At 43.7% G+C, this 24,491-nt stretch overlaps 1 protein-coding gene across 2 annotated transcripts; it reads left to right on the top strand.

Moving 5' to 3' along the window:
- Window positions 1–1,926: 1,926 nt before the first annotated feature.
- On the top strand, window positions 1,927–22,213 carry ZDHHC3 (zDHHC palmitoyltransferase 3; the record flags this gene model as incomplete). 2 transcript variants are annotated; one of them, XM_084279929.1, is made up of 6 exons in its annotated part: window positions 1,927–2,229; window positions 4,896–5,020; window positions 8,294–8,390; window positions 11,133–11,214; window positions 13,001–13,131; window positions 21,885–22,213. In XM_084279929.1, the coding sequence occupies 6 exons, from the start codon at window positions 1,927–1,929 to the stop codon at window positions 22,125–22,127; spliced, it is 981 nt and encodes a 326-aa protein (XP_084136055.1). In that variant the 3' UTR covers window positions 22,128–22,213. The 2 variants fall into 2 exon arrangements, with proteins under 2 accessions (XP_084136055.1, XP_084136056.1); XM_084279930.1 differs by lacking the exon at window positions 21,885–22,213 and adding an exon at window positions 15,792–17,537.
- Between the last annotated feature and the right edge of the window lie 2,278 nt (window positions 22,214–24,491).

Genomic DNA, 24,491 nt, shown 5'->3' with positions numbered 1-24,491 from the left:
TATGACTTACATGCTTTAGCATTAATCTGAGCAACTTTCTCCAGATTCATGAAACATCTTAAAACCTCCAGCTTGGAAGCATGGTAAATGCTACAAGCAAAAGTGTAAGAAAATATCTAATCCTATTTTATTTACACCAAATCTATTAGAAAATCAGTATTGTGAATGGTCTGGTTCACCTGCTCCTGTGCACTAGAAACTTTGTGATCCTGGCTTTTCCCTCTAGCTGTGGCAGTAGGAGTTCAGTCACCTCTCTTCCATGTCGCTTGCACTAACATGCGCAAGCTTGTCAGTTCTGTGCTTGGATTTAATTAATCATCCTGCTCATTAATAGCCTTAACCTTTGGCTGAGAGGGACTAATTGTCCTCTTACAAATTTGGTCCTCGTGAAATAACAACTAGAAGAGCAAGCTACCATCTCCTTTCCTGCCTAGGTGGGGGCAATGGTGGCTCCATTTAGATCAGTATTATGCAAAGTAAAGCTTTCCCTTTGTACCTGGCAGAACTTAGCCATAAAATCTCAGAGGGGAATTCAAGGTCTTGGATATTTTTGTGACCACCTTCTTGTTTTCTCTAAAATTTATCCATTTTGTCTAGGCAACAGTATCACTTTTTTAACAGTTAAACACCAAAATAGCTTCAGTGTGAACATTTTTTTGGCAGAAAATGTAATTAATGGTGAGCATTGTCTCACTTTCTCTGAACTAAAATGGAAAAGTGCACTCTATTTTTCTTACAAAGAAATGAGAATAATCTTTACGTGTTGAAATAGGGGGAGGCTGGACCCTTCTGATGTGGTATATGCAATTCGGTAGCAAAACGACGGTGTCCATTGTTGTAGAAGGTGGCTCTCTCTGTATGCACTGTAGAGTTTAGAGTGTTGAGAGTGTTGTGTAAATACTCTGTTCAGAGGCGCCTTTGGATGAAGTTTCTGGGTGTATGAAGAGCCACTTTGAGAGCGCAGCACTCCAGGTGTGCTCTGACATCGAGTGGTGTACGTTCGCAGTGCAGACTGATTGATCCCCTGCCAAAGTCTTAGGAGCACCTTTTTTGTTTCCACCTTTTGTGGGAGTTACATTGAGAGTACAGTCAGCGCCGTGCATACCTGGGATAGTACTGTTTCCGGCTCCAAAATGGACCTTACCCTTTGGGTAGATGATATGCTCGCAGGGGCGGAGAGGACGTGTCAGGCAGTGGCAGCGAATGTCGTGTTAGTGCCCTTATTGGCACGGAGTGGACTTAGCTGGGAATGCTAAAGGGGAGGTAAAATGAATGGTGCTGAGCGATGGATGAAGGGTGGTGAGAGAAGGATGGCAAAGCACTAGACTTAAGAGGGACGTAACACCAAAGGAGGAGGTGAGAGTGGGAGACAGCTCTTGTTTGGGAAGGGCATCCTCCCTGCAAGGCTAGGAATTCCTATCAAGACCTTTGCCTGCTGCTTCAGCAGTTCCTGCCACTGCAACTTCACCATGGTTCGTTTTTCCAGTTCTACCCAAACACTCTTGAGTCTGTGGATAAGGAGACAGGAAAACTCTTCCAGTTCTTGCTTGGGTTTGTGCTGTGACTGTTCCCATTGGCACCTGCCTGATCGCTGTTCTCTGAAAACACTCATCGCCTTTCTTCTGGGGGGTGGAGGTGGCACACCAGTGGGTTTAATGTCTAATTAAGCAAGTTTTAAAAGCACTTAGAGAGTCTTCTGAGTAAGAAGTGTTCTGATAAGCGCAAGAGTCTGGTTTCTAAACCCATTATTTCGTGCTTGATTTATTTATCTTTTTTTTTTTTACTTTTTCAACTCCCTTCCTGCAATTTGGAATTCCCCACGTGATCCTTACGCCATTATGTGAACAGACCTCTGTGTGTCTTGCAAAGCGGTGACCGCTGTTTCTGCCTCTCTTTCAGATGCAAGTATGGACATAATAGCCTACGATGATTACTCCAGTCCACCGTTACAGAGATATTGAAAGGAAACCTGAATACCTCCAGCCAGAAAAGTGTGTTCCACCTCCTAGCCGCACTTCCCTGGGAACAATGTGGTTTATTCGAGATGGCTGTGGTATTGCATGTGCTGTCGTTACCTGGATGCTGGTGTTCTATGCCGACTTTGTAGTCCTCCTTGTCATGCTAGTTCCATCGAGAGATTATGTTTATAGTGTCATCAATGGCACACTGTTCAACACCTTGGCTTTCCTCGCTTTGGCTTCACATTTTCGTGCTATGCTGACAGACCCAGTAAGTATATCTCTCTTCTGTACGTCTCGGAAAGAAACAGGCGGTGTTTTTCTTGTCTGCTAGATGTTGGGTAACTTGGTTGCTGAGTGAGTGGCAGATTTAAATAACTTGTGTGTGTCAGCCTGCTGAGTGAGGCTGCTGATGTGGGTATGCTAATTTCTCGTCCCACTCAAGTCAGACGCAAAGTTGAGGACCCAGCTTTAGATTCCCGTTGTGTGAGCAGCTCCTTTTTTCTTTACACTGGGAAAGAAGGAGGGTGTTTCTCTCTGACGCCGTTTTCTCCCCAATGGCAGATCTTGTGTTTGTGGCTTGTTGTTTCTTGACAAACAGGAAAGCTGGAAAAGCTGGTTTTGATTGTCTGCCTTGGCAAGTAATTGCAGAATGGAGCAGAGGGTGCCTTGTTTTGAAAAGCCATGTTACAATGTCTCGTACTAGTGAGCCTGTTGGATTTATTGAACCGCCCTGAAATAAATACTATGTGAGCATGCTAAGAGCTGACACATCTTAGGCAGGCAGGAAGTCTCAGAATGGTTAGACCCTCTTGTATGTCTCCATAGGATGTTGCTTTATGGGAGATCTGGTCTCCTGTCTTGTCTTTCAGCTAGCGTGAAAACAAGAGTTTAGTTACCATGATGCTTATTCTGAGTGGCCTGTGGTGGTTTATTTTGCTTAATAACTTATGAACAGTTTCAATGAAAAAAAAACCACAACATCCCTTCTCCACTGATGAGTGGAAGGAAAAGCAAGATTAGAGTCCTCTTGGCCCCTTACTCCTGAGTGGTCTTATTGCTGCTGAGAATGGCAATGAGACTCTGATGTGCTATGTATTCCTTCCAGATGTCATTTCCTACTTGAAACCTTGTTAGCTGCGATTAAAACTTCAGTTTTAAATCTCTATTTCTTAGCCTCCAGCTCTCCCAGAAGCCACAGCACTGCAGAAATAGCTTCATTTGGGGTAATTTCACTGTTTATAGTAAGTGATGCATTGTGTGCTGCTGCTGCTGGGCAGAACTGTGAGCAGTAGTTGAGGCTCTGAAACATCTGGTCATTGGACTCTGGAATAGAAGGTTGCATCAATTTGTTATATAGTTTATATATCCTAGGGGTGGTTGTTGTTGTTGTTAATTATTGTATGTTGTGTGGCTTTAATGCCTGGAGACCTTCAGGTCACCGGAATTATTTTGCAGAGTTAGCAGGAACTCTTCTGAAACAAAAGCAGTATTTTGAAGCAGGCTGGGCAGGCAGTGTTGGAGGAGCAGATAAAATCTCTGTGCAGAGTAGCTGGGGAAAAGAGATGTTAATTATCCATGTGTGGTAGGATTTTTCTGAGTGGATGGCTACAGCCAGTGGGAGTCTCTTGGGTTGTTGTTTTGGTTTTTTTAATAAGGAAATCAGCTAAACAGAATGGAGGTGGGAAAACAAAGTGAGGGGATGAAGATGCAGCAACATCTGGCAAAGAGTGGGAGTTGAGGATGAAGGAAGCTGCCAGGATATGGAGAACCAGGGGCAGCCTGGGATCAGAAACAGAAAGAACTGCTGAAGCAAACAGAATCCTTATTAGAAATAAATGAACACCCGCATCCTTCAGAATTGATGGCGCATGTCATGCTTTTTAGAAACTGCGTGGTGTGGGTTCTTGCTAAAAAACATTCCTAAGGTTTTCAACTTAGCTGTGCACGAGAGAGAGAGAGAGTATGTGGGTTGTGCCATGTTGTGGGAGTTGGTCTTGTAATTTTTAAATTGGTCAGACCTGTTGGGAGGTGCCTGTGGAAAAGCCCAAAGACAGCGCAGGAAGTCCTTACAGTACTGTATTAACGTGCAGTTCCTGCTTATTGCTGTTGGGAGGTGGTATAGATGTGTTTAAAAGAGGCTGTTCTATTGGAAATCTGTTAAAATATCACATCCCTGTTTCTATTTAAGTATAGAAGCCTTATACTCACAGAGGATATATGCCAGTGTACCAGCATTGATTTCATACAGCATGTTTCATGACCGGTTTGGGGGAGGGAGGAGGGGTTTGGACCCTAGAAAAGCTGGAAACTCTTGAACTGAGGCTCCTGCGGCAGCCATACATTACCTGTTTGAAGACACATATTTTAAAGTGGAAATTGCACTGTTAAAAATGTTTTGCCTAGTGTTATTCAGGTGGGAGGATTCTTAATGTTTACTATTGGAATGTTTAACCCTGATTTAAATGACAAATACAAAATGGGAGCGTAGCTATGAATACATGGGGCATTTACCAGCAACTCTTAATGTACACAGTGATACTTCACAAGTAGCTCCTCCTGTGGTTTCCAGTTTGTGGTATGAGACACTGGAATGATAAATTTGTTGATAGAAGTGAAGAGAGGGAGGAGAATTCTTAAGTACTTTGAGGTTATAATAGAATTACAAAAGACTCATTGCTGAAGTGAGGATGTGCTGATGTTTAAAAAAGCAGAAGCCACCAAATTTACATGTAAGTTTGTGGTTTCATATATTGGGACCTCATTTTACTTTTTTTTTTTTCCTGAATCTCCTTGCTCTTCCTGAAACTCTCTTGATCTTAAGGAAGTTTTTATTTCTTTCTCTTCCCTCCCCTCCCATGGTTTTAAGTCCTTCTATTGTTCATAGCACTTTTAATGTCCACAGGTTAATCTTGTGGTTTGTTTCTTTTTCTGCAGGGTGCTGTACCCAAAGGTAATGCCACAAAGGAGTTCATCGAGAGTTTACAGTTAAAGCCAGGACAGGTGGTTTACAAGTGCCCAAAGTGTTGTAGCATCAAACCTGACAGAGCACATCACTGCAGGTAAAGTTTCCTCTGCGGATCGCTCTTTTATCAAGACCTCAAGAATTAGCCAGTGTTGATCCAAATTGTTACTGGAATCAGAGACTTGAGTGATTAAATTGAGATACCAGCATCCAAAGTCTGTTGCAAATAGCACAAGACACTTAAAGCTTCTCTGGAAAAACTTTCAGGCCTTTTCTGACAAGTTTTCATCTGTAACAGGCTGGGGCTACTTATTGAAAGTGAGAAGTGCTTCAAATGAATGCGGCCTCACATCAAACCTGTAGCTGACATTCATAAATTTTCATGTAAATGTGACTTAAAAAGAGACATTATATACCAGGATGCATAGAAATCCATGAAATGTAATGTCTCTCAGAAGATTGGTGTCCTTCTGATTTTTTCTGTTCTATTCACAGGTGCATTTGTCTAACTGTAGATTTTATTAAAAGTAATGTTAAAATTGAAGTTCAGGTAACTGTATGTATTTTTAAAGTGCTCCAACCTACACATTTGCTGTGAGTCCTGTGACTTTGTGTTGTGCTAGATCAGTATGCCTACTGATTGGTCATGTCCTTTCTTTTTCTGGTGGGATAAACTTCCCTGAAGGAAATAACCTGGGAGTGAAGATTTTCGTACTAAAGGCAGTGAGCAGAAAAATAACTACTTCCTGAAATTCCCTCCTGCTGTGAAAACAAGTGAACCTGCTTTCCAGTAAGCAGTTAATGAGTTTTCACTGGTGTCCCTTCCTTACCTACTCAAAAACCAGTGCGTACTGAGAGAACTCTTATCATGGTTACTGCTGATTCATGCCAGGGTCTGGGAGGGGAAGACGTGGTACTGAGCTGAACAAACTTGTTCTGCTGTTTGCTCTTTTCATACTTAATTTTCAGCCCTTTCCTTTGAAAAAAAATGCTGTTAGTTTTTTAAAATTTTAATAAAAACCAGGGGTTGGTTATTTAGAGGGAGCAATGTGATCGTCCCCATCACTTGGTAATGTTACCGTAAAATACCCTCTGACACTTCTTCAATTATGAATGAACTTTACATCTAAAATGCTGTCTTGATGACTCACAGATCAGGTAAATGAAAAAGACTCTTTCACTAAACACACAACTTCTTCTCCATGGTCCTTGTTTCTATGCTTTAGGATAACTTCATAGACAATGAGATTTGAGAAACTGAGCACTGATGCTATTGAGCATCTTCACTCAGTCAATTTTTTGTTGGGTAGGGGGTTTTATTGGACTTGACACATCGAGGTTGAGATTATGCACCAGCAGAAGGTAAGGCTAGCTGTATGCCTGAGGGACTAGCGAGCTTTTTGATTCATATGCTATTCTGTAAGTCCCCCATTCCCAGCAAACTACTCCTTCCAGCATTTGGAATCTGGCTGATTGAGCAGCGGGGAGCATGTCAGGGTATGGGCAGTCCTTGTTGCCTATAGGTTTTAGTCTCAGTTTCTGAGTTTCCCTTTTCACCAGCTAGTTTCACATTCCTGAGTTTCCTTTTCCACCAGCTAGTTTCACATTCTGCCTCTCATTCAGCTGCTTTTGGTATGTATACATGGAGTAGAAACTGCCCTTTCAGCCTCTACTACCTCCTTTTCAGAGGCTGTCTTTGGCTTGGCTGCTTCAGCTTGTCTTTCTGGGGAAGTAGGACCTAGGAGCGATGGAGGAGGTTGCTCTGGCACTTACTCGTTTCAGAACCCAAGGGAAGTGCGTGCTTATCTGCACGAAGTAAATTATACCACAGGGAGGCATACTCCTGCCTTACACCACCTGCCCCGCCTTCCCCCTCCCTCTTTTTTTTAAAACCAGTAATCAACACTTGTATGAAGTGTGATGTTACCTGGCAGATAAATTTGGTTTTACCCTGACAGCTGATTTTAGGCCTCACGTAGCTCAAAAATAATTTCAAGCTGCTTATTTTAGCAGAATGAGGCTTTTCCTGTTGTCCAATGCTCCTGGGGCTGGCAGGTAACGGGGTACTGGTGCCTGCCTGAGCAGAGCAGCTCTTCATCTGTCTGGGGTCTGCCTGACCAGCCTCTCATTTAGGATCAGGGCTGTAGCAAGCCATTTGTTTTTCAGGCTCGGCATGTATCCTTGGGGATTACCCCCTCCTACCCTGAAGAGTGAGTGCAAGGCTGTTCTGATGGAGAGGTTTTCCATTATTTATTCATACATGCTCATAAGAACGTGCTCATGGTTTTGTTTGAGCTTCCCTTAAACATTTAGGCGTTGGAAGTTTATTGTTTATATTAAGGTCAAGATATTATTCTGTTAGAAGAAGGAAAATAAAATGAGCAGAGCCCTCGATCCTTTCTGTTTCCTCGCTGCCAGAATTGTTCTGGAGCGGCTGTTTCCTTTCTGGGTCCATTGTTCATTTGTTTTTGGGGGTTTTGTGTTTTTTCATATTTGATTTCTGTGCTTGTTTGTGCAATGTGGTATCAGGAGGCTGCCTTTCGTCTCCCATCATATGAGAAAGCGGCAGAGAAAAAGACTTCCTTTATTATGTGAGTCGAAGCTGTTACTGACTAAGCAAGAGAATGATGTTCAGTCAAAGTAATAATCTTTTAATTATTTGAATTGTAGCCACAACGTCCATGCTGGCAAGAATTTGAAATTTGATTTTTATTAGTCTGGTTTTGTGAAGTGCTTTATCATTTTTCCTTGAATGTATATTGTGGTACTGTGTTCCTGACCGACTGCCACAGCTCTTTTTATGCTGGTATGTGGCTTTCCTTGATGTCAAGAAACTTTTACTAATGCTTTATTTCATCTTCCTTTTTTTTTTTTTTTTACAAGTCCCTGCTGCCAGCTGATGTTAGTAAATAAACCTTTAGTCTGTTATTAGCAACTCTGAAAAAATTCCTCTATCCATTGCTGCTTTTCGTGTCTTCCTGGGTTTTGTTTGGTTTTTATATCTGTGGATGTTTTCCCAGACCAAATAGGTCAAAACAAAACTGAATCACAGATTTTTTTTTTTTTTTTGTCTGCCTGAATGTATTGTTCAAGCCATATTTTGGCAGAACCACTGATGTGAATGTTGTGCTGCTGTGTCTGTTGTGGCATTAATTTTTTACAGGGGTGATGTGCTATTGTGTGGTTCATTTTGAACAGATGCAGTCAAGTGAGCAAACCACAAATATAAACATGGTGACCAGTAAATGTATTTAGGTTCAGATTTTACCTCTTGATTCTTTCCTTTAATTTCTGTGCCCCCCCAAACCCCTGTGAAATCTTGTGTTCCTGGAATGAGATGTGCTGTAAACAAAGACCTGTATTCTTTCAGTGTTTGCAAGAGGTGTATTCGGAAAATGGACCATCACTGCCCGTGGGTCAATAACTGTGTAGGAGAGAATAACCAGAAGTACTTTGTACTGTTTACAGTAAGTATTTTGCAAGTGGTGCTTGAGGTTGTCCAGTGAGCAACACTGAAATGCTGTGTATGAAGCAGTTCCAAAGGCTGGCTTGGTTTGGGGTATTTTTTTGCTTTGTTTGGGGTTTTTTTAAAATATCTTACTTCAGGGAACTGTTGCAGACTTTGTTTTGCTAATGAGGTGAAATACATTGTCCTGGGTTTGGCAAAACCATGACACACCACACAGCCACGCGGGAAAAGGCACCAGGGGAGCTATTTGCCAGGGGTTTGTGAGGGTTGTGTTGACGGTTGTTCAGCATGTTATTTCATAACATAAGTAGTTCACTGTGGTGCTGAGCTCTTTGAGGCCTGGGCCATCCTTTTACGCCATACTGTGACTGGTAAGGTCCCAGGCTGCATGCAGGGTTCCTAAATGTTGTTGTATGGGATGCCACCTGTGTGGGATCGTATAACATCTTAAGGAAGTTTGCCTCCCCTTTGGCGAGAGTTACTCCCCTTTCACTTCCAAGTGGTTTATTTCTGTACCTGGAAGCCAAGGAGGTGTTTGACTTTTTGTACTATATCTGAGGCATCGTGAGTAACAGAACGGGAGTGCAAACTCAAATACTATGTATTTATGGAAGGGTTGAAATCTGTTTCATCAAAGCAGACTGCAAGTATCCTGTGGGAGTAGCGTGACAAGGCTGAGTTTCAGTGATGCTCTGTTTTATTAATAAATCTCTTGAGACATCTGTAGGTTCAAGGAAAAATGTTCTCATATTCCCAAGTAAAAAGGGGGAGGCTTTCAGCTAAACAGAAAGGCTTACTGCTAAACTTCTGTGGTGTAGGTACTTCAGTACAAGGTGGATTAAAACAAATCTTGATGCTTTCCCTTGAGCAAGGGTTTTTTTCACCGTGAGGAGCGAGCTAGGTGTTTTAATTCTATAAAAAGCATTTCTGTTTCTGTTAGAACTGACATCCCAGGCTTCAAAGGTGGGCCTGGGTGAACTTAATGAGATTCAACCCTGTGAAGTGTAAGGTGTTGCGCTTGGGCCAGAAGAATCCCAGACATAGATACAGACTGGGAGAAGAGCCCCTTGAGAGTAGCCCTGCTGAGAAGGACCTGGGGGTTCTGGTGGATGAGAAACTTAACATGAGCCAGCAGTGTGCTCTAGCAGCTCGCAAAGCCAATGGTATCCTGGGCTCCATCAGAAGAGGGGTGGCCAGCAGGACAGGTGAGGTGATTGTCTCTCTCTACTCTGCCCTTGTGAGGCCCCATCTGGAGTGCTGTGTCCAGATCTGGGGCCTCCAGTACAAGGAAGACATGGAAATGTTGGAGAGGGTTCAGAGGAGGCCACAAAGATGATTAGAGGAATGGAGCACTTCCCCTATGAAGAGAGGCTGAGGGAGCTGGGCTTGTTCAGCCTAGGGAAGAGAAGGCTGTGGGGGGACCTCATTGCAGCCTTCCAGTACCTGAAGGGAGCATACAAACGGAAGGGGAAATCAACTTTTTGAAAGGATAGATAATGGCAGGACAAGGGGGGATGGATTAAAACTAAAGGAGGGGTTAGATTAGATGTTAGGGTAGAGTTCTTTACAGAGAGTGTGTGAGGTGCTGGAATGGGCTGCCCAGAGAGGTGGTAAACGCCCCATCCCTGGAGGTGTTCAAGGCCAGGTTGGATGTGGCCCTGGGCAGCTTTGTGTAGATGCAGGCCTGGAGGTTGATGGCCCTGCCTGTGGCAGGGGGGTTGGAACTATATGACCCTTGGGGTCCCTTCTAACCCAGACCATTCGATGATTCTATGATCTACTTCCAAGCAGACTGTATTAAACACTTATGGTAGTTGAGAGAGAAACAAAATAAGAGCTGCTGAGTTTGTTCTTGGCTACTCTTTTTGGACCTGGGGAGGTGAAAGAACACAGCAACATGCTCAGCTTGCAAGGAAAAAACTAAATCCTGTCACCTTTTACTGCTCCCACAGGGGATTTTGTGACAAAATCTCTCTCACTTCCAGAATCTGCCAACCTTTGTCAAAGTGTAGGTTCAGGAAGGTTGTCTTTTTAGCCCTGTATTGGTAATTTATAGTATATGTGTAGCATTGCATATACCTTAAAGCTTTTTGTTACAAAGCTAAGACCTAATTTAAAACAAAAAGGATGAAATACAAAGTGCTAAAGCTTGAGAGAAGCTTTCCATGCCTGTGTCTGCCTCAGGGAAAGATACTTACTTTAAATATAACATTTTTTTCCTGAAAGTCATGCTGGAAAATAGATAAAGTGCTTTTTGTGGTTAAAACAAGTTAGCTGTTGTTTCTCTGGGAGCCTGTAGTGCTCTCAAGAGCAAAGATGTAAGCTTTGACAGCACGATGTCAGGGAGTTGCTGTCCTCTGAAAGTTGTGCTGTGCTCAGGGGAGAAAAGGACAGTAAGCTGTGTGGAAGGGCACGCTGGGGCACAGGAGGCCAGGGTTTTTGTCCAGCTGGCTTTGAATTAAACAGCCTCTGTCCTGTGCCCTCAGAGCTGTTATTAAGGACAGAGTAAGTCTGTGTAGTCTTAGCGTTTGTTAGCTTCAGGGTTCTGGTTTGGGGGGGATGGGACTGCTGGGGGTGTTTTGGGTTTGGCATTTTGGTTTTTGAGTGTTGGGGTTTTTTTGTTTGGGGTTTGGGGGGTTTTTTTATGTGTTAATAATTTGCTTTGTTTCAAGGATTTGGAAGATGTAGCATTTGGTCTTTAAACTTACCTGATACCTATATTACATCCTTTATTTTTCAGATGTATATAGCACTGATTTCCCTGCATGCTCTAATCATGGTGGGATTTCACTTTTTGTATTGCTTTGAAGAAGACTGGACAAGTGAGTACTAACAAAATATCTCATTGAAATATCAGATTAACCTATGGAATAAGACTTTATCATGTAGTTGCTTGTAAGGCAACACCTTTTTTTGCTGGGGTTTCAGAAGAAAGCTATAAGGGCTCTGCTGTGCTATCTCTGGGATTTTTTGTAGGGTTTTTTTGTTTGTTTGTTTGTTTTTTTAAATTAATCCTGGAACTTCATAGTTCTTTTTGACCTGCTGGGATCTCTGTCCTGAAGGTTCCTGTTTCAGCTTAAGCCTGACACTACCTAGGGAGAAGCTAAGATGTAAAGAGACCTAGATAATATGTGTACAGTAATCTACTGTTGACATGAACGCAGCACTAATTTCCTGAATGCCAGTGCAAGATAAAAAGAATGTGTATGCTTTTTTGAAAGGGTAATGTGAATCATTCTTGCAAGACTGCCAGGAAAACATGCTAACTCAGATCCAAAAAATCCACCCTCACAAGAACAAACAATTCCTTTCCACAGAAAAAAAATACCCACAAACAACCAAACAGAAAATCCCAGCCCTCGCTGTGGAGCAGCCAGGGAGTGCGTTTTCACAAAGCCAGTTGAGAAGGGTTCTTTAAAAACACAAATAGATATAGGAAATCCTCTAGGTAATGCTGAGTCAAGCAGCAAGCTGTTAACAAACAAATATACAGATCTACATGGTGCTTGTGGATTTTTTGGAAGAGTATTAGCCTTTGTTTTTCTTGGAATTTCAGTTGTGTCATTCAGTGTAATGAGGGGTTTTATTTTATCATACTGAATAGGATGGGTACGCTTACACTATGAACTGAATTTGACAAGGTTGTTCTGCAGTTCAGAACTTTGTAAACCTGCTGCCAACTGTCAAGTCCAGGTGTTCTCAGTGACTGCAGTTGCCAGGGCAGTAGGGCAAGGATACTTCAAAAGATAGTTTCCTCTGCCAGCTTTCTCAGTGCCTGTATCTGTGGGGGAAGCACTGTCCCAAGCTGTCCCATGTTCAGGTGGCAGAGCAGAAGAGTTAGATGAGATGGATCTCTTGTTCCAGCTGTCTTGGATTTGTACTGACTGTGTTAGCAACCCCATTATGGTGTATCTGTTAAAGCTTTATATGTCATGACAAAAATAGGGGTTTTCAGTGATACTTGTTCCTGGATTTCACAGAAAAACTGGAGATGGTCTGACACTCAACACTGATTTTTACCCTATAACATTTTCCACCTTCTTTTTTCTGTTCCTCTCTCAAATCCCCAGATACAAAATCCTCAGATGTTTTTTTTCAGCTCTTGCCTGGGTTTGCACTGTAGAGTATGAGGAAAAATAAGAATTTGCCTTAACCTGCCCTTCTTTATGTTATGCTTTAGAGCAGTTATGAATGGAAACATACGCTGGTTTTATAATGAACCTTGTGTACTGACCACCAGCTTGAGATTTCTAATGGGACTTTATCCCTGTGGAGATTGCTAAGGTTTAAGAGAGGAGCTGCAGGTGAAATGGAGTGAAGCCCTAGCTGGTGTGCTGGGGAAACACCCAAGTGGAAGAGAAAGTTGCGTTCTTGAAGTGTCGTAGGGCTTTTTTGGTTTTATTACTTTTCTAAACTTGCAGGAACAATCACTTTATTGCTGACTACCCTCAAGAATGTCAGAGCTTGCCTGTGTACCTTTTTGAGAATGGTGATCATGTAACTTACTCTGACAGTTTGAGTGTGGAAGTCTCGTGGCTTAGGAGGTGTTTTGCAGACGCTGCATTACCTGTCCGCTCCCCCTCCAACCTCCCTGTTTTGTCTTCACAGAATGCAGTTCCTTCTCTCCACCAACTACAGTGATTCTTCTCATCCTCTTGTGTTTCGAGGCTCTCCTGTTTCTCATCTTCACCTCAGTTATGTTTGGGACCCAAGTACACTCCATCTGCACTGACGAAACGGTGGGTGTCTCACACGTTCTCTCCTTTACCCCGGCGCTCTCACCCTTCCTATGAACAGCGAAGGGCTTTACCTCAGTGCACGGGGAGTTGGTGTATATGTGCCCGCTGAGGAAAGACACCGTGGAGTAAACCAGCCTGGTACAGTGCTGGGCTGTGCTCTCTGAAGGTTACTCTGGGAAGTAGGTTACACCTGTGTTTCAGCTAGGGTGCTTCGCTGACAGTATCTCTGTGGAGAGTATTTGTCCCCGTGGATTTGAGAACCTCTTTTCTTTAATTAAGTGTTTTTACATTGATGTTATCTGAAATTCAGCAGTGTGTCCCCTGATGTCACTGTTGACAGCTTTATGCGCTGGAAAGACAAGATGAGTAAGTGGGGGAAACATACACATCTATCTATATACACACCACTCTTGTTTTGGTCTAGAAGATTCCCAGTTGTAGCTGTTTGTTAAACAGTTCAAAGACTCTTGCCAGAGGGAGAAGGAAAAGGGAATGGAATAGGCTTATGGAAACCTGTTGGGTACAGTCTGCTGCAAAGCCACCCAGTTCCAAGATGGCATCATAGAGGTTATGTTGCAGTCCATCACCTACACTGTGTTTGTCTGTAAAATGGGAGCTGGTGACTCCTGGGGATGCCCCCACACTTGTGAACACTGCTGGCCTTCACCAAGCATGCTCAGATACCTGAATTAACTGGAGTGGTTGAAGAGAAATTATAGTCTTAAAAGAGCAGCGACTCTTTTTCTTCCCCTGCCTCCTTTAGTTTTCTTTCCCCTTCGCTTGTTTGCCCATGGCCAGTAGGAGCTGGAATATGTGTTTTTGCTGCTGTTGGAGAGCTATGGCTGGCTATGGGTCTGTAAGAACCCATTGCTCCCGAGTTGTTTTTGCCATACGTTTTTTCCCTCAATATTTGGCTTCTGCAAGAGGCTGCTGATGTTCACACTGTGGCTGTTCTGTGTTCAGAGGGAGACTTCAGCTGGTTGGGGTTTTTTTCTGCTGGGGAGAGTCCCTGGAAGAAGTACAGGGTTGTATAGGACAAGAACCTGCTGAGCTTGAGTTTATCTATATGTGCCTAAATTAGCAATGCTGCCTCTGAAATCATCACCTGAATTTCTCAATCTTTGAAATCTTTCAAGAATGTTGAGGAGCTGCTTCCTACAGCTGGGCACCCAAGTAAGTCCCCTGATTTTCCCTTCCCCTCAAATTCTGGGAATTCACAGATGTTACAGGAACAATGCCAGATCTGAAATAAAAAATGAAATATGATCTCTCCCTGTTCAGTCAGGGGGGGTTAAATTTTGGGTGGTTTTGTATGTACCAGTAAGGATTTTGCTCTGTGGAACGCCTTTTGTTGATTTGCTAGCACTGAGCTAGCTGTATCTGGCAAGCAAGCTGTGTGGAGCAGAGGAATACTTGCAGGTGAAATTCTTCCTGGTGCAGTCTCTTGCAGTGTTTTACTTTTAGAGCCATCTGTCCCTTTCTCACCTTCCTCTTCCAGACGCTGGGAGACTTTAATTCCCCGTCTTGTGTATGCTGTCCCACCGGGATGGTCCCTTTCTGCCTGAAGGGACTCAGAACCCCAGTATTTTGATGCCATCTCTGGAGGTGACACTTAGCAGGGATCAGCACAGCTCTTGCAGCTGCCCCAGGTCGTGTTCTGCAGAGCTCCCAGCATCAGTAATTTGAGACACGCAGATGCACCACACTGTGTTAATCCATAGCACGGGAGGGACGTGCAGGTCAGGAGCAGCTTACTTTGCAAAAGATCCAAAGTTAAAGAACAGAGACATCAGCCTGTCCATGGCAGAGTAATGCTCTCTGGTGACTGCACTCATCCTTTCTGCTTCGGTGGCAGCCAGGGGTAGCTTTCCTGAAAGCCCAAATTCACTTTGTGGGTTTTACACACACAATACAGATTCTTTTTTTTTTTTTCTTTTTTCTGTTTTTTCTTGTTTTGTTTAATGATCGACTAGTGAATGTTTCAGCTGATTGATTGCTTGATGGCTTATTTTTGTTCTCCCTCTAACCTTTACTAAACAATGCCAACAATTTCTCTCAAATCAGTATCTTGTTTAACCCTTTCTCCCCCGCTGTCAGCCCACGCATGTTTTAGTGGTGATTCTAATGAAAACATGAAGAGGCACCGGGTAGACTCAGCTACACTGAGCCATGGGCACCTCCTGAACTTGCTTGGTGAATCTGGGAGTGTTATAGAGATCATCTCTGGGTTCATGGGTTGGTTGGTTGGGTTTTTTGTCTGCAAGCTGACAATGGTTTTCTCCTAAAGCTTTTCCATCTGGTTAGCACATAATGCTTTCAGCCATTAAAGCACATGCTTTTTGTTTGGTTTTAGGTGGTGGGGTTTTTTTTTAATTGATGTAGGAAGCAATTGGAGGGCAGGTCTTAAAAGATTTATGAAATATGTAGGCCTGGTCAATATGAAAGTAATTTTCTTCCCAAGGAATACTTTCTATTGTTAAATATTTATTTAGTTTTTTTAGTTTAAAACTGTGAGAAGGAAAAGAAATGCAGTATAGATACATTTTTATTTTTTTCACTCCACCCTTTGGAAAAGGAGTAACTGAGGGTAAACCTTACCCCCAAATCCAGAACTACAAAGTCTGAGTGTTTGACTGAAAATCTAATATTTCTGTTTTCAGGGAATAGAACAGTTGAAAAAGGAAGAGAGAAGATGGGCTAAAAAAACAAAATGGATGAACATGAAAGCAGTATTTGGGCATCCGTTCTCTATAGCATGGCTTAGCCCATTCGCAACACCAGACCAAGGAAAAGCAGACCCGTACCAGTATGTGGTCTGAGGAGTTCTTGACCAGCATTTCCACTAAAATAGAACCATATTACAGCACTACTGTTACAAATTTTCCATGAATGTTTAAAGCAAAAAGCAAAACAAACTTTTTTTATGTCTATCAAATGGCTGATAATTGCAGAGAAAAAAAAAAGCCCTGTATTCCACAGTTTTAGATAATTCTATATCTCTGGCTGACACTGCTGCTGCTTTTTTTTTTCTTTTCTTTTTCTTTTTTTTCTTTTTTCTTTATTTTTAAATTTTTTTTTTAATCTTGTTAACTTCACTGGCCTTTGTTCCTCTCCGCTTCCTGTATGGCATAACTAATGTGAAGGGGGATCTTCTTTTCTCTGTTGTGACCCACCTCTTCTGAGTAGATTCTCATGCTGTCTCCTGACTGTGATGATGAGCTCTGTGGAAGACATATGAGTGCCAACAGCCCTACACAGACACCTTTGGACTTCCTGAAAGAGCACGTTGCTCTTTCATAAGTGAACTTGAATGGGGAAGCAGACACTTCACCTACCTAAAGGTGCAAGACAAAGAACGCGACACAGCAAGAGAGCCAGTTGACCTGGTGATCACTTAAAGTACTTAAAACAAATGTTGCCAACACCAATTCGCACCTCACCCTCCTTTTTCCTTCCAGCCACTGATTCCATCTTTCTGGCATTATTTTGTCTGTTCCCTCCCTCCTGGGCAGGAAATTGTTGCCCTTTTAGGGTAAGTGTGGCAGATTTAGAAGACTTGTTGGATTATTAAATGCCTTACACTTGCAAGAAAGAAAGAAATCTGATTTTTTCCAGTGTTTAGAATAGCAGAATCATCTTGTTCACGTGTGTTTTGGTAAATGAGTTGTTAGAGCGATGCCTGCTGAGCAGTGTTAACATGGAAAACTGACATGAATGCCTGGACTACTCAAAAGACTAATACTGACGGGGTGTGTAGATGTTCCCAGGGTGATTGATTCTATGCTCTTAGCATTGCCCTGGCTTAGAGCTTTGTAAATCATTTCTCATACTTCTGCATCTGTGTGTGTGTGTAAAGCACACATGTGCATGTAAGTGACTTAAAGTGGGAAATACTGGTGGTAAGGAGCACCCATGCCGTTACGAACTGTGTGGGGATGCAGGTGGGAGGGACAGAAGGCATTCCAGAAATTGGTAGAGCTAAACCATTGACATCTCGTGTCCAGGCAGGGATTTTAGTAGATTTTTGGATCATAACTCCCATGGGCTCCTCAGATGAATTGCAAACAAGGGAAAAATGCAAGTCAGCTGTGCCCAGGACTTCCAAGGAATCTTTTCTTTCCTTGGTTCAAAATAAAATGGGTTGGTTTTGCTGCGTGGGGTTTTTTTGGTTGGTTGGTTGGTTGGTTTGGTTTTTTTTCTTTGTTTTAGTTTTCTGTTTTGTTTTTTTGTTTGTTTTTTTTTTTTTTAAATGACCTGTTTAGATTGCTTCAAAGCCATGGGGGGAAGGGAAGGCAATCAGGGAAGAAGAAATTTAATGGTTGTCTCGTTTTGGAAGTAATGTGAATGCTGCATCTTTTCAATCTGTCAATGCTTCCATATGGAAAACAAATGCAATAAAACTTTTCCAAAAACTTTGCTGCTCTGATTTTCTTTCTTCACTTCAGAGGCTGGGGAAAACAATGCTGTGGTGGCTTTCTGACCTTTCACTTCTGTATGCAAGCAGGCAGAAGCATCTAAAGGTTTATTGACCGAATGCTCCACTTTTGAGGTTAAAAAGGAGTTAATCAGTAATAATTGGTGGCTTTTATTTCCCCACTGGGAGGTGGCTGTCAGTAACTGCTCTGCTGTGTGTCAGGCTGTTCCTGCAATCCTGCTTGCCTGGGGTTCCATCACCGGCAGTGTTAGGTTGCGGTGTCCACTGCGGGACTGCGTGGAGGGAACTGCAGGCCGCACTCGTAGCTCAGTGGAGAGGCTCTGCAAAGGAAACGCGGCCTTTGCCTGCACATTTCCTTAATGAAAAAAAAGTTTAAGCAAAGGTTAGGTTTTGGGTTTATAGTGCCAGCAGTGGAAAGCTTTTCTACATAAATATGTAGCTTTGATTTTAGTGTGCAGTGGTGTTTTTCAGAGAAGGCTTCCAGCTTAAAACTTAAGGGCTGGAGCTTTTTGCCTCTGTACTTGGCATTGGTGAGGCCGCACCTCAAGTGCTGTTCTGGGCTCCTCACCATAAAAAGGACATTGAGGTCCTCAACCATGTCGAGAGAAGGGCAACCAGCCTGGTGAAGGGGCTGGAGGGCAAATCATATGAGGAGCGGCTGAGGGAGCTGGGGATGTTTAGCTTGGAGAAGAGGAGGCTGAGGGGAGGCCTTATCACCACCTACAATTACCTGAGAGGAGGTTGTAGAGAAGTGGGCGATGGTCTCTTCAGCCAGGTGACAGGAGATGGGACAAGGGGAAAATGTGCAAAGCTGTGCCAGGGCAGGTTCAGATTACATGTTAGGAAAAAATTTTTCACTGAAAGAGTTGTCAGGGCCTGGAACAGGCTGCCCAGGGAGGTGGCTGGGTCACCATCCCTGGATGTGTTTAAAAAAAGGGTAGATCAGGTACTTAGGCATATGGTTTAGCATAGGATCGGAACGCTTGGACTCGATGATCTTAAAGGTCTTTTCTAACCTAGTGATTCTGTGCTTTGGAGACAATGTGCAGGTGGTAGCTTGGAACTGGGAGAGAAATATGTCCCTAAAAATGTTGTGGTGGTTTAGGCCTGGCTGGAGGCCAGATGCCCACCGAAGTAGGCCTATCACTTCCCTTTTCAGTTGGACAGAGAAGAAAATGTCTTGAGGCAAAATCAAACAGGGAAGGAGATTTTAGTCTTCTGGGCAATTAACAAAAGAATGCATCTCTTTGTACAGTTCACTGCTTTATTAGTTTGCTTGATTGTAAATTCCAGTGGTGTGCATTCCAGTTTGGGTTGATTTGAATTACCCTTACTCACTCCGCATTTTGGAGGGAGATGGGTTACGTTGTTCTGGGGTTTTGACCATTGTGGGGGTAAAAAATATGTATAATTCTCCTTTTTTTCCTTGTTTCAGACAAATGCAAATTGTTGAACAGTAATGTATGGTACTGATATTTTCAGGCAAACTGCTTGCTTTCTACAGCATCCACCCCAGCAGGAACAGCTCAACTTTGTCTTACTGTCCCCGCATTTGCAAAGTTGTGCCTCTTACTGAGATGGGAGTGTCCAGCATTTTATATTTACCTATGTATTCTCTTTTTGGTAATTTGTTCAAAATTACCTGATTTGGAATAACGATGGGTGGTGCTTTTGGAGAACTAGTTTCTTCTTTAAAAAATGAAATAGCTACGTTATTGGAAGAGGAAATACCTGTTTAATTTGAATGAAAAATTCTCACTTTATAAAATAATGGTGAGAGATTTGGGGTAAATATACTTTAAAAAAAATGATTAAACACAAAGTAGTTATGCTTTCCTTCCTTCTCCCTTAATTTTTTTTTTATTTTTTTTTAAGGCAAAACCCTTGTGCCCTACTGACTGTGGGGCAGGCAACCAAAATTAGACCAGGATACAATTTTTAAAACTGCTCATTTGCCATACGTGCCCTGAAGGGATTAGTGAGGTTGGGTTGGGAGAGCGAAAGTGTGCCCCTGACTGCTCCGATTAACTGCTCCCTAATCTGGCATTAGTACGACCTCAGCCTGACCTTGTTTATCGCCTTGGTTAGCAGATACCGTTCAAGAGCTGGTCAACCATGGTGGGGATTATTTTTTCTGGGGGAGGGGGAGAGAGGCAAGAGAAGGGTTTCTGCCCAGAAATGTTCAACAATCCTTATTCCTGATTTAGACTGGATTGAACTGGATTACACACGTGGTCAAGGGTAGGATTACAGTTTGTGCTGCTGGGGGAGGGTTTCGAGGCCTGGCATATGCCTCTCCTCCTGCCCTGTGCTACTTGCTTTCCTTCTGTGTGGATACCTGCTCAACAAACGCTGCAGACACCGTGATGGTTTGTTACCATTGCATTAGAAACCTCTGCAGTTTCCTTAGGAGCAGCCCACAACCAAAGGGTTTCTGCAGTTTTAAACTGCAGAAGTGTCTCCTTGCTCTGTGGTTGCGCGGCTGTGAGGCAGTGGAACCCGAGTATCCTGCTGGAAAAGTGTGTGTCAGTGTGAAAACGCTTTGTAAGGCTCTGCCCTGTGTGAGCACTGCCACCCTCCTGGACCACTGCATAGGGAGGGAAGGACGGACACTGTCCACCACAACACCAAGTGCCTCATCCCAAGGGGCTGGAGGTTGCAAGGGATTTTCCTTGGAACAGCTGAGGCCAGGGGTTTGCAAGTGAGCAGAGTGAAGGGGAGTGTGCCTGTGCTCAGTGTTGCAAGATGTGTGATTGTGCTTCAGGGCTTGAATTTCCCCCAAAACTGCAACCCTGAATGCTTCATCATGTCCTTCCTTTCTGCACGTTTGCTGCTGGATTGCTTCTAAACCAGCATGAGAAACGTGGCGTAAATGAAGCTCACAAAAAGCTTTGCACGCAATTCTTCGGTCTCTGGTCTGTTTTCTCCCAGGAGGCCTGCTCATACTGACTCAATGTTATTGCAAAGCCAAGCTGCTGCTCTATTGAAATGGTGGGTTATTTATGAGGCCAACCGCGAGTGCCGCTGTGGTGCCGCTGAGCTGTTGTGTGGATTCATTTCCCCCTCCCCACTTCGAGACGTTTTGTGGGGCGTTAGGGAAAGTCTGTATAATTACAATGTACAAGGTGTGCTTTTCATCTATCCCATCTAAGCCTGCTCTTCTAAATCCTCTTAACTGTATTTCCTCATTTTTCCTTCCCTTGAGTGTCTCAAAACTTGGATCCGGTGTTCTTGCTTCTCTAAGGACAGTTTCTACGTGGTCACTTCTAACATCGTCCTGAGCATATCATGCACAGCTGTAGACCTGACTCCTTCCTTACATGGTACAGAAGATGGGTATTAAAAATAGTGTCCTGGTTCATACAGCAGGACCCATAAAAAAGATTAAATTAAATTTTTAAAAAATCATAGTTCCTTCTTTCTACATGGAGAAAGAAGACCTCTGCCTAAATTTGATGGACCTGTTATTTAAATGCAATCAAAATGCTTGCTTAACTAAAAGCAATGCTCTTCAAGGGAGAATGAATCAGAATATTGACTGACCAAGGCTCCAGCCCTGCTTTGAGACCTCTTCTTCCAGCTCTCCAGATTTCTTCACCTCCTGGCGGGTACCTGCTTTGCACTGTGATCAGTCTTGTGACAGTTTGTTAAATGGAAATTGTGTTCTTAAATATCGGCTCTTAATTGGTGCAGAGTAAGCTTGTTCTTATGTCAGCTTCTAGTGACAAGCCTAGATGTGGCCATGGTAAATTCCTGATCTCTGGAAAAAGCTGTGGTAATTTGCCTTTACCTGAGCTACTGTAACAGTGCCCAAATAAGGTGAAATTTTATTACGTTTTGTTTTATTTTATTACTACTTGAAGGGATTCAAAAAGCATCTGGATAAGAGAGTCGTGTTTGCAAGAGCTTTTTAGAATCCATCCCTTTACCACAAAGGTTGATAGCAACTTGTACCAACATAAGTCACCAAGATTCAGGTTGCCCATGGGTGTGAACTGGGTCTGGGCTTTTGTTGTTAAATTCAGGGATGCCACTCTCAGGAGCGCAGGTCATCTGGCTTCACAGAACCATAGAATGGTTTTGGTTGGAAAAGATCTTCAAGATCATCGAGTCCAACCATCTATCCAGCCCTACTAGGTCCAACACTAGACCATGTCACCAAGTACAACACCTACTCTTTTTGTAAACACCTCCATCCTTATCTAAAACTCGCATCGCGTCCTGGCTGTAGGCAGGCAGTTTTGCACGTGCTGTGGCGGTTGGTGCACAAATACCTGCGGTAAATGTGAGACAACCCAAAACTCTTCTCTTCTTGCAGGGTATTGAGCGCCTTAAAAATCAGAAGCCAACCTGGGAGAAGATCAGTGGCTGGGAAGGAATGAAGCTGGCATTCGGTGGTGCCTTCTCCTTGGGTTGGTTCAATCCCTTTTCGAACCTGGACTGCAAGAGCCCAGCGCCGGCCGAAGCCGTGGCGGCAGCTCCCGTGTCTGAAATAATGACCCAAGAAGAAATCGAGCAGTTTCTCGCTCGAGATGTTGCCGTCCAAGTGTTACATGAATAAGCAAAGCCTGCTCCAGGATGTAAAGAGCAGCTTTCAGTTTGTTTCTTTTTTAAAATAATTACCTGTTCTGGAGATTTAAGGGGTTGTTTTTTAACATGCTTTTGGTGCATTTAAAAGTTCAGGATTATTTATCTGGGAGCCAGGTACAGCACTAGCAGAAGCAACACAAATCTCCAGAGGAAGCTTTGTAAGCGATGAGGTTCATAAGCTCCTTTTTGGACCTACGACAACTGCTCTGTTGAGCTTTTCTTACTCAGCCTTTGAGGAAGGTTTGTAGTTGTGGGATAGGTGGGTCCCAGCTCCTGGAAATGTGCAGTCCGAAGGAGCCTGGCTCATCTTTTGTTCTTAGAGCCTTTTGGAGGGCTAAGGGACAAGCCCTGTGCAATGGCCAGATCAGCCCAGATTAGTTTTTCTTGAAAAATGCATCCTTCGTAGCTCATCCCATGGATGCTGCCTCTGGTTTAGGAAAGCTGCTGGTGTTCAGGTCTCAGCAGAGGTGGGGTACCGGGCTACAGACACAGAAGATGGGTGAGCTCACCCTGGGTGTAATTCCTTCGAACCCCAAAATATAAGGGGCTAAGTTTTAACCCAATGCGCTCATGGGGCTACCCAAGCTTGGTGGCGCTGGGCTGAGCGGCATCAGGGCCAGTGAGCTGCTGGTGGGGCTGGGTGCAGCCAAAAGTGGGTGCTGGTGGGGGGAGGCTTTCACCCAGGGGCTGTGGTTCGTTAGCATGTAGGGCACGCAGGGCAGGAGCTGCCTGGCCAAACTTGGCGGCCCAGAAAGCAGGTTGAGACCAGGCAGTGGGGGAATTTATGCAGTCAAAGAAGAGAGAGAGGCGTGAGCACCCTGCTGAGGGAGGTACTGGCTCTCTCCATCCTACTTGCCTCATTTACAGGTCTCATTCTTTCTCTTCCCACCCCCACCCCCATAGCCATAGTTAGTTGAGAATGAATATTGCTTCTTAATCTCACCAGGGTTTAACATTGTCCTATTAGTCTAAGGGATGCACTCAAGGCAGGCATCGCTGCAGGTGCCAGCAGTGGCATCAGAGTCACGCAGAGGTGATGCCAGCTGCTGTGTTCAAACATGCCACAAACACCTGACATGCTCCAGGCATCACTTTGTGTCCTTTTAATCTAGACCCTTTTTAATTTATTTTTTTCTTCTTGTTGCCACTCTTAGCTTAATTGTCAATAAATTTTGAAGGGTATTGGAGATGTGCTCCTAGTTTTCCCGCAGAGGATGTGCTTGACTTTGTCATCTCCTCCTCCCCTGTAACATGGACCAAAGATAATTGCTTGCTTCCTCTCGAAAGTAAGAAGGAGTAGTTTTGGGGATGAAAGCATGGTATTGTGAAAGACCCAGATGACGTTTTTATTATTTATAGAAGCAACACGAAATAGAAGTTGTATGAGGGATTTTTTCTCCACCCCTCCCCCCCCAAAAAAAAACCCAAACCCATCTTAATATGTATTAATGGTGGGACATTCAGGGCTACTGGGGAGGCATGAGATTCTCCCCTGGACTTGTCCTCTGCAACAGAAGTCCTTTTTTCTGGCAAAGGGCCTGGGAACAGAGTTCCATAACCATTGGAAGCATGGCTTGGCTAAAACCCAGGGGGTATTCCCAAAGAGTTGTCCCATCCCCTATGCTCTCTGAATGTTTCTGTTGGAAAAGTGATTTACCAAAAAAATTGTTAGGACCTGTGTATTTATAGAAACCTTTTCAGTAAAGGGAAATGTTTGGCAGGGCAGGCGGTGGGGATTGAGATGTCCTCATGTCATTTAGACACAGTCTTGAACGTCATTGCTCTGTGCAGCAGTGTGATTGGGAGGGAAGATGCTCTCCCGCTCCTGCGCCACCAGCCTACGTTCTTCTCTGTCAGGCTCCCCCAGGAAAGGGACATCAGGGATGTACACAGATCTGTAAGGGATTCCCCATGGGGATGTTGAAGGAGGAAAGGTAAGAGTAGCTGGAGACCAAATGTGATTTTCCATGAAATCGACACCAAACCAAACATCTTCTTTCCCTTCCCTCTGTGCACCGCTTGCCTCATTGTTCACTCGTGCCTTCATCATTGCCACGCAGCGCAGCTCTCTGGTCCTGGGGAAGGCACTCCTCGGGAGTGCTCAGCGTGCGGGATTCTCCTGGGGAGCCCGTCGCTGCTCTGGTGTGAGGCGCCGATGTGTGACAGCCACAGTCGCTGCAGCTGTGGGAAGCGCTCTCCTACTTCTTACCTGGTGTCTTCTGCAGCAGGTTTTCTATGCAAGTAAAGAATTCACACCTCTTGGAAAAAATGCATCTGTTTTGTTGTTTGGAACTCCTTTCCGTGCCTCTGGTCACTGTTCTACTTATTAAAGAAC

This window comes from Gallinula chloropus, assembly GCF_964237585.1.
Source record: "Gallinula chloropus genome assembly, chromosome: 2".
In the NCBI taxonomy this organism is placed as follows: domain Eukaryota; kingdom Metazoa; phylum Chordata; class Aves; order Gruiformes; family Rallidae; genus Gallinula; species Gallinula chloropus.
This window is presented reverse-complemented; position numbering and strand designations above follow the sequence as displayed.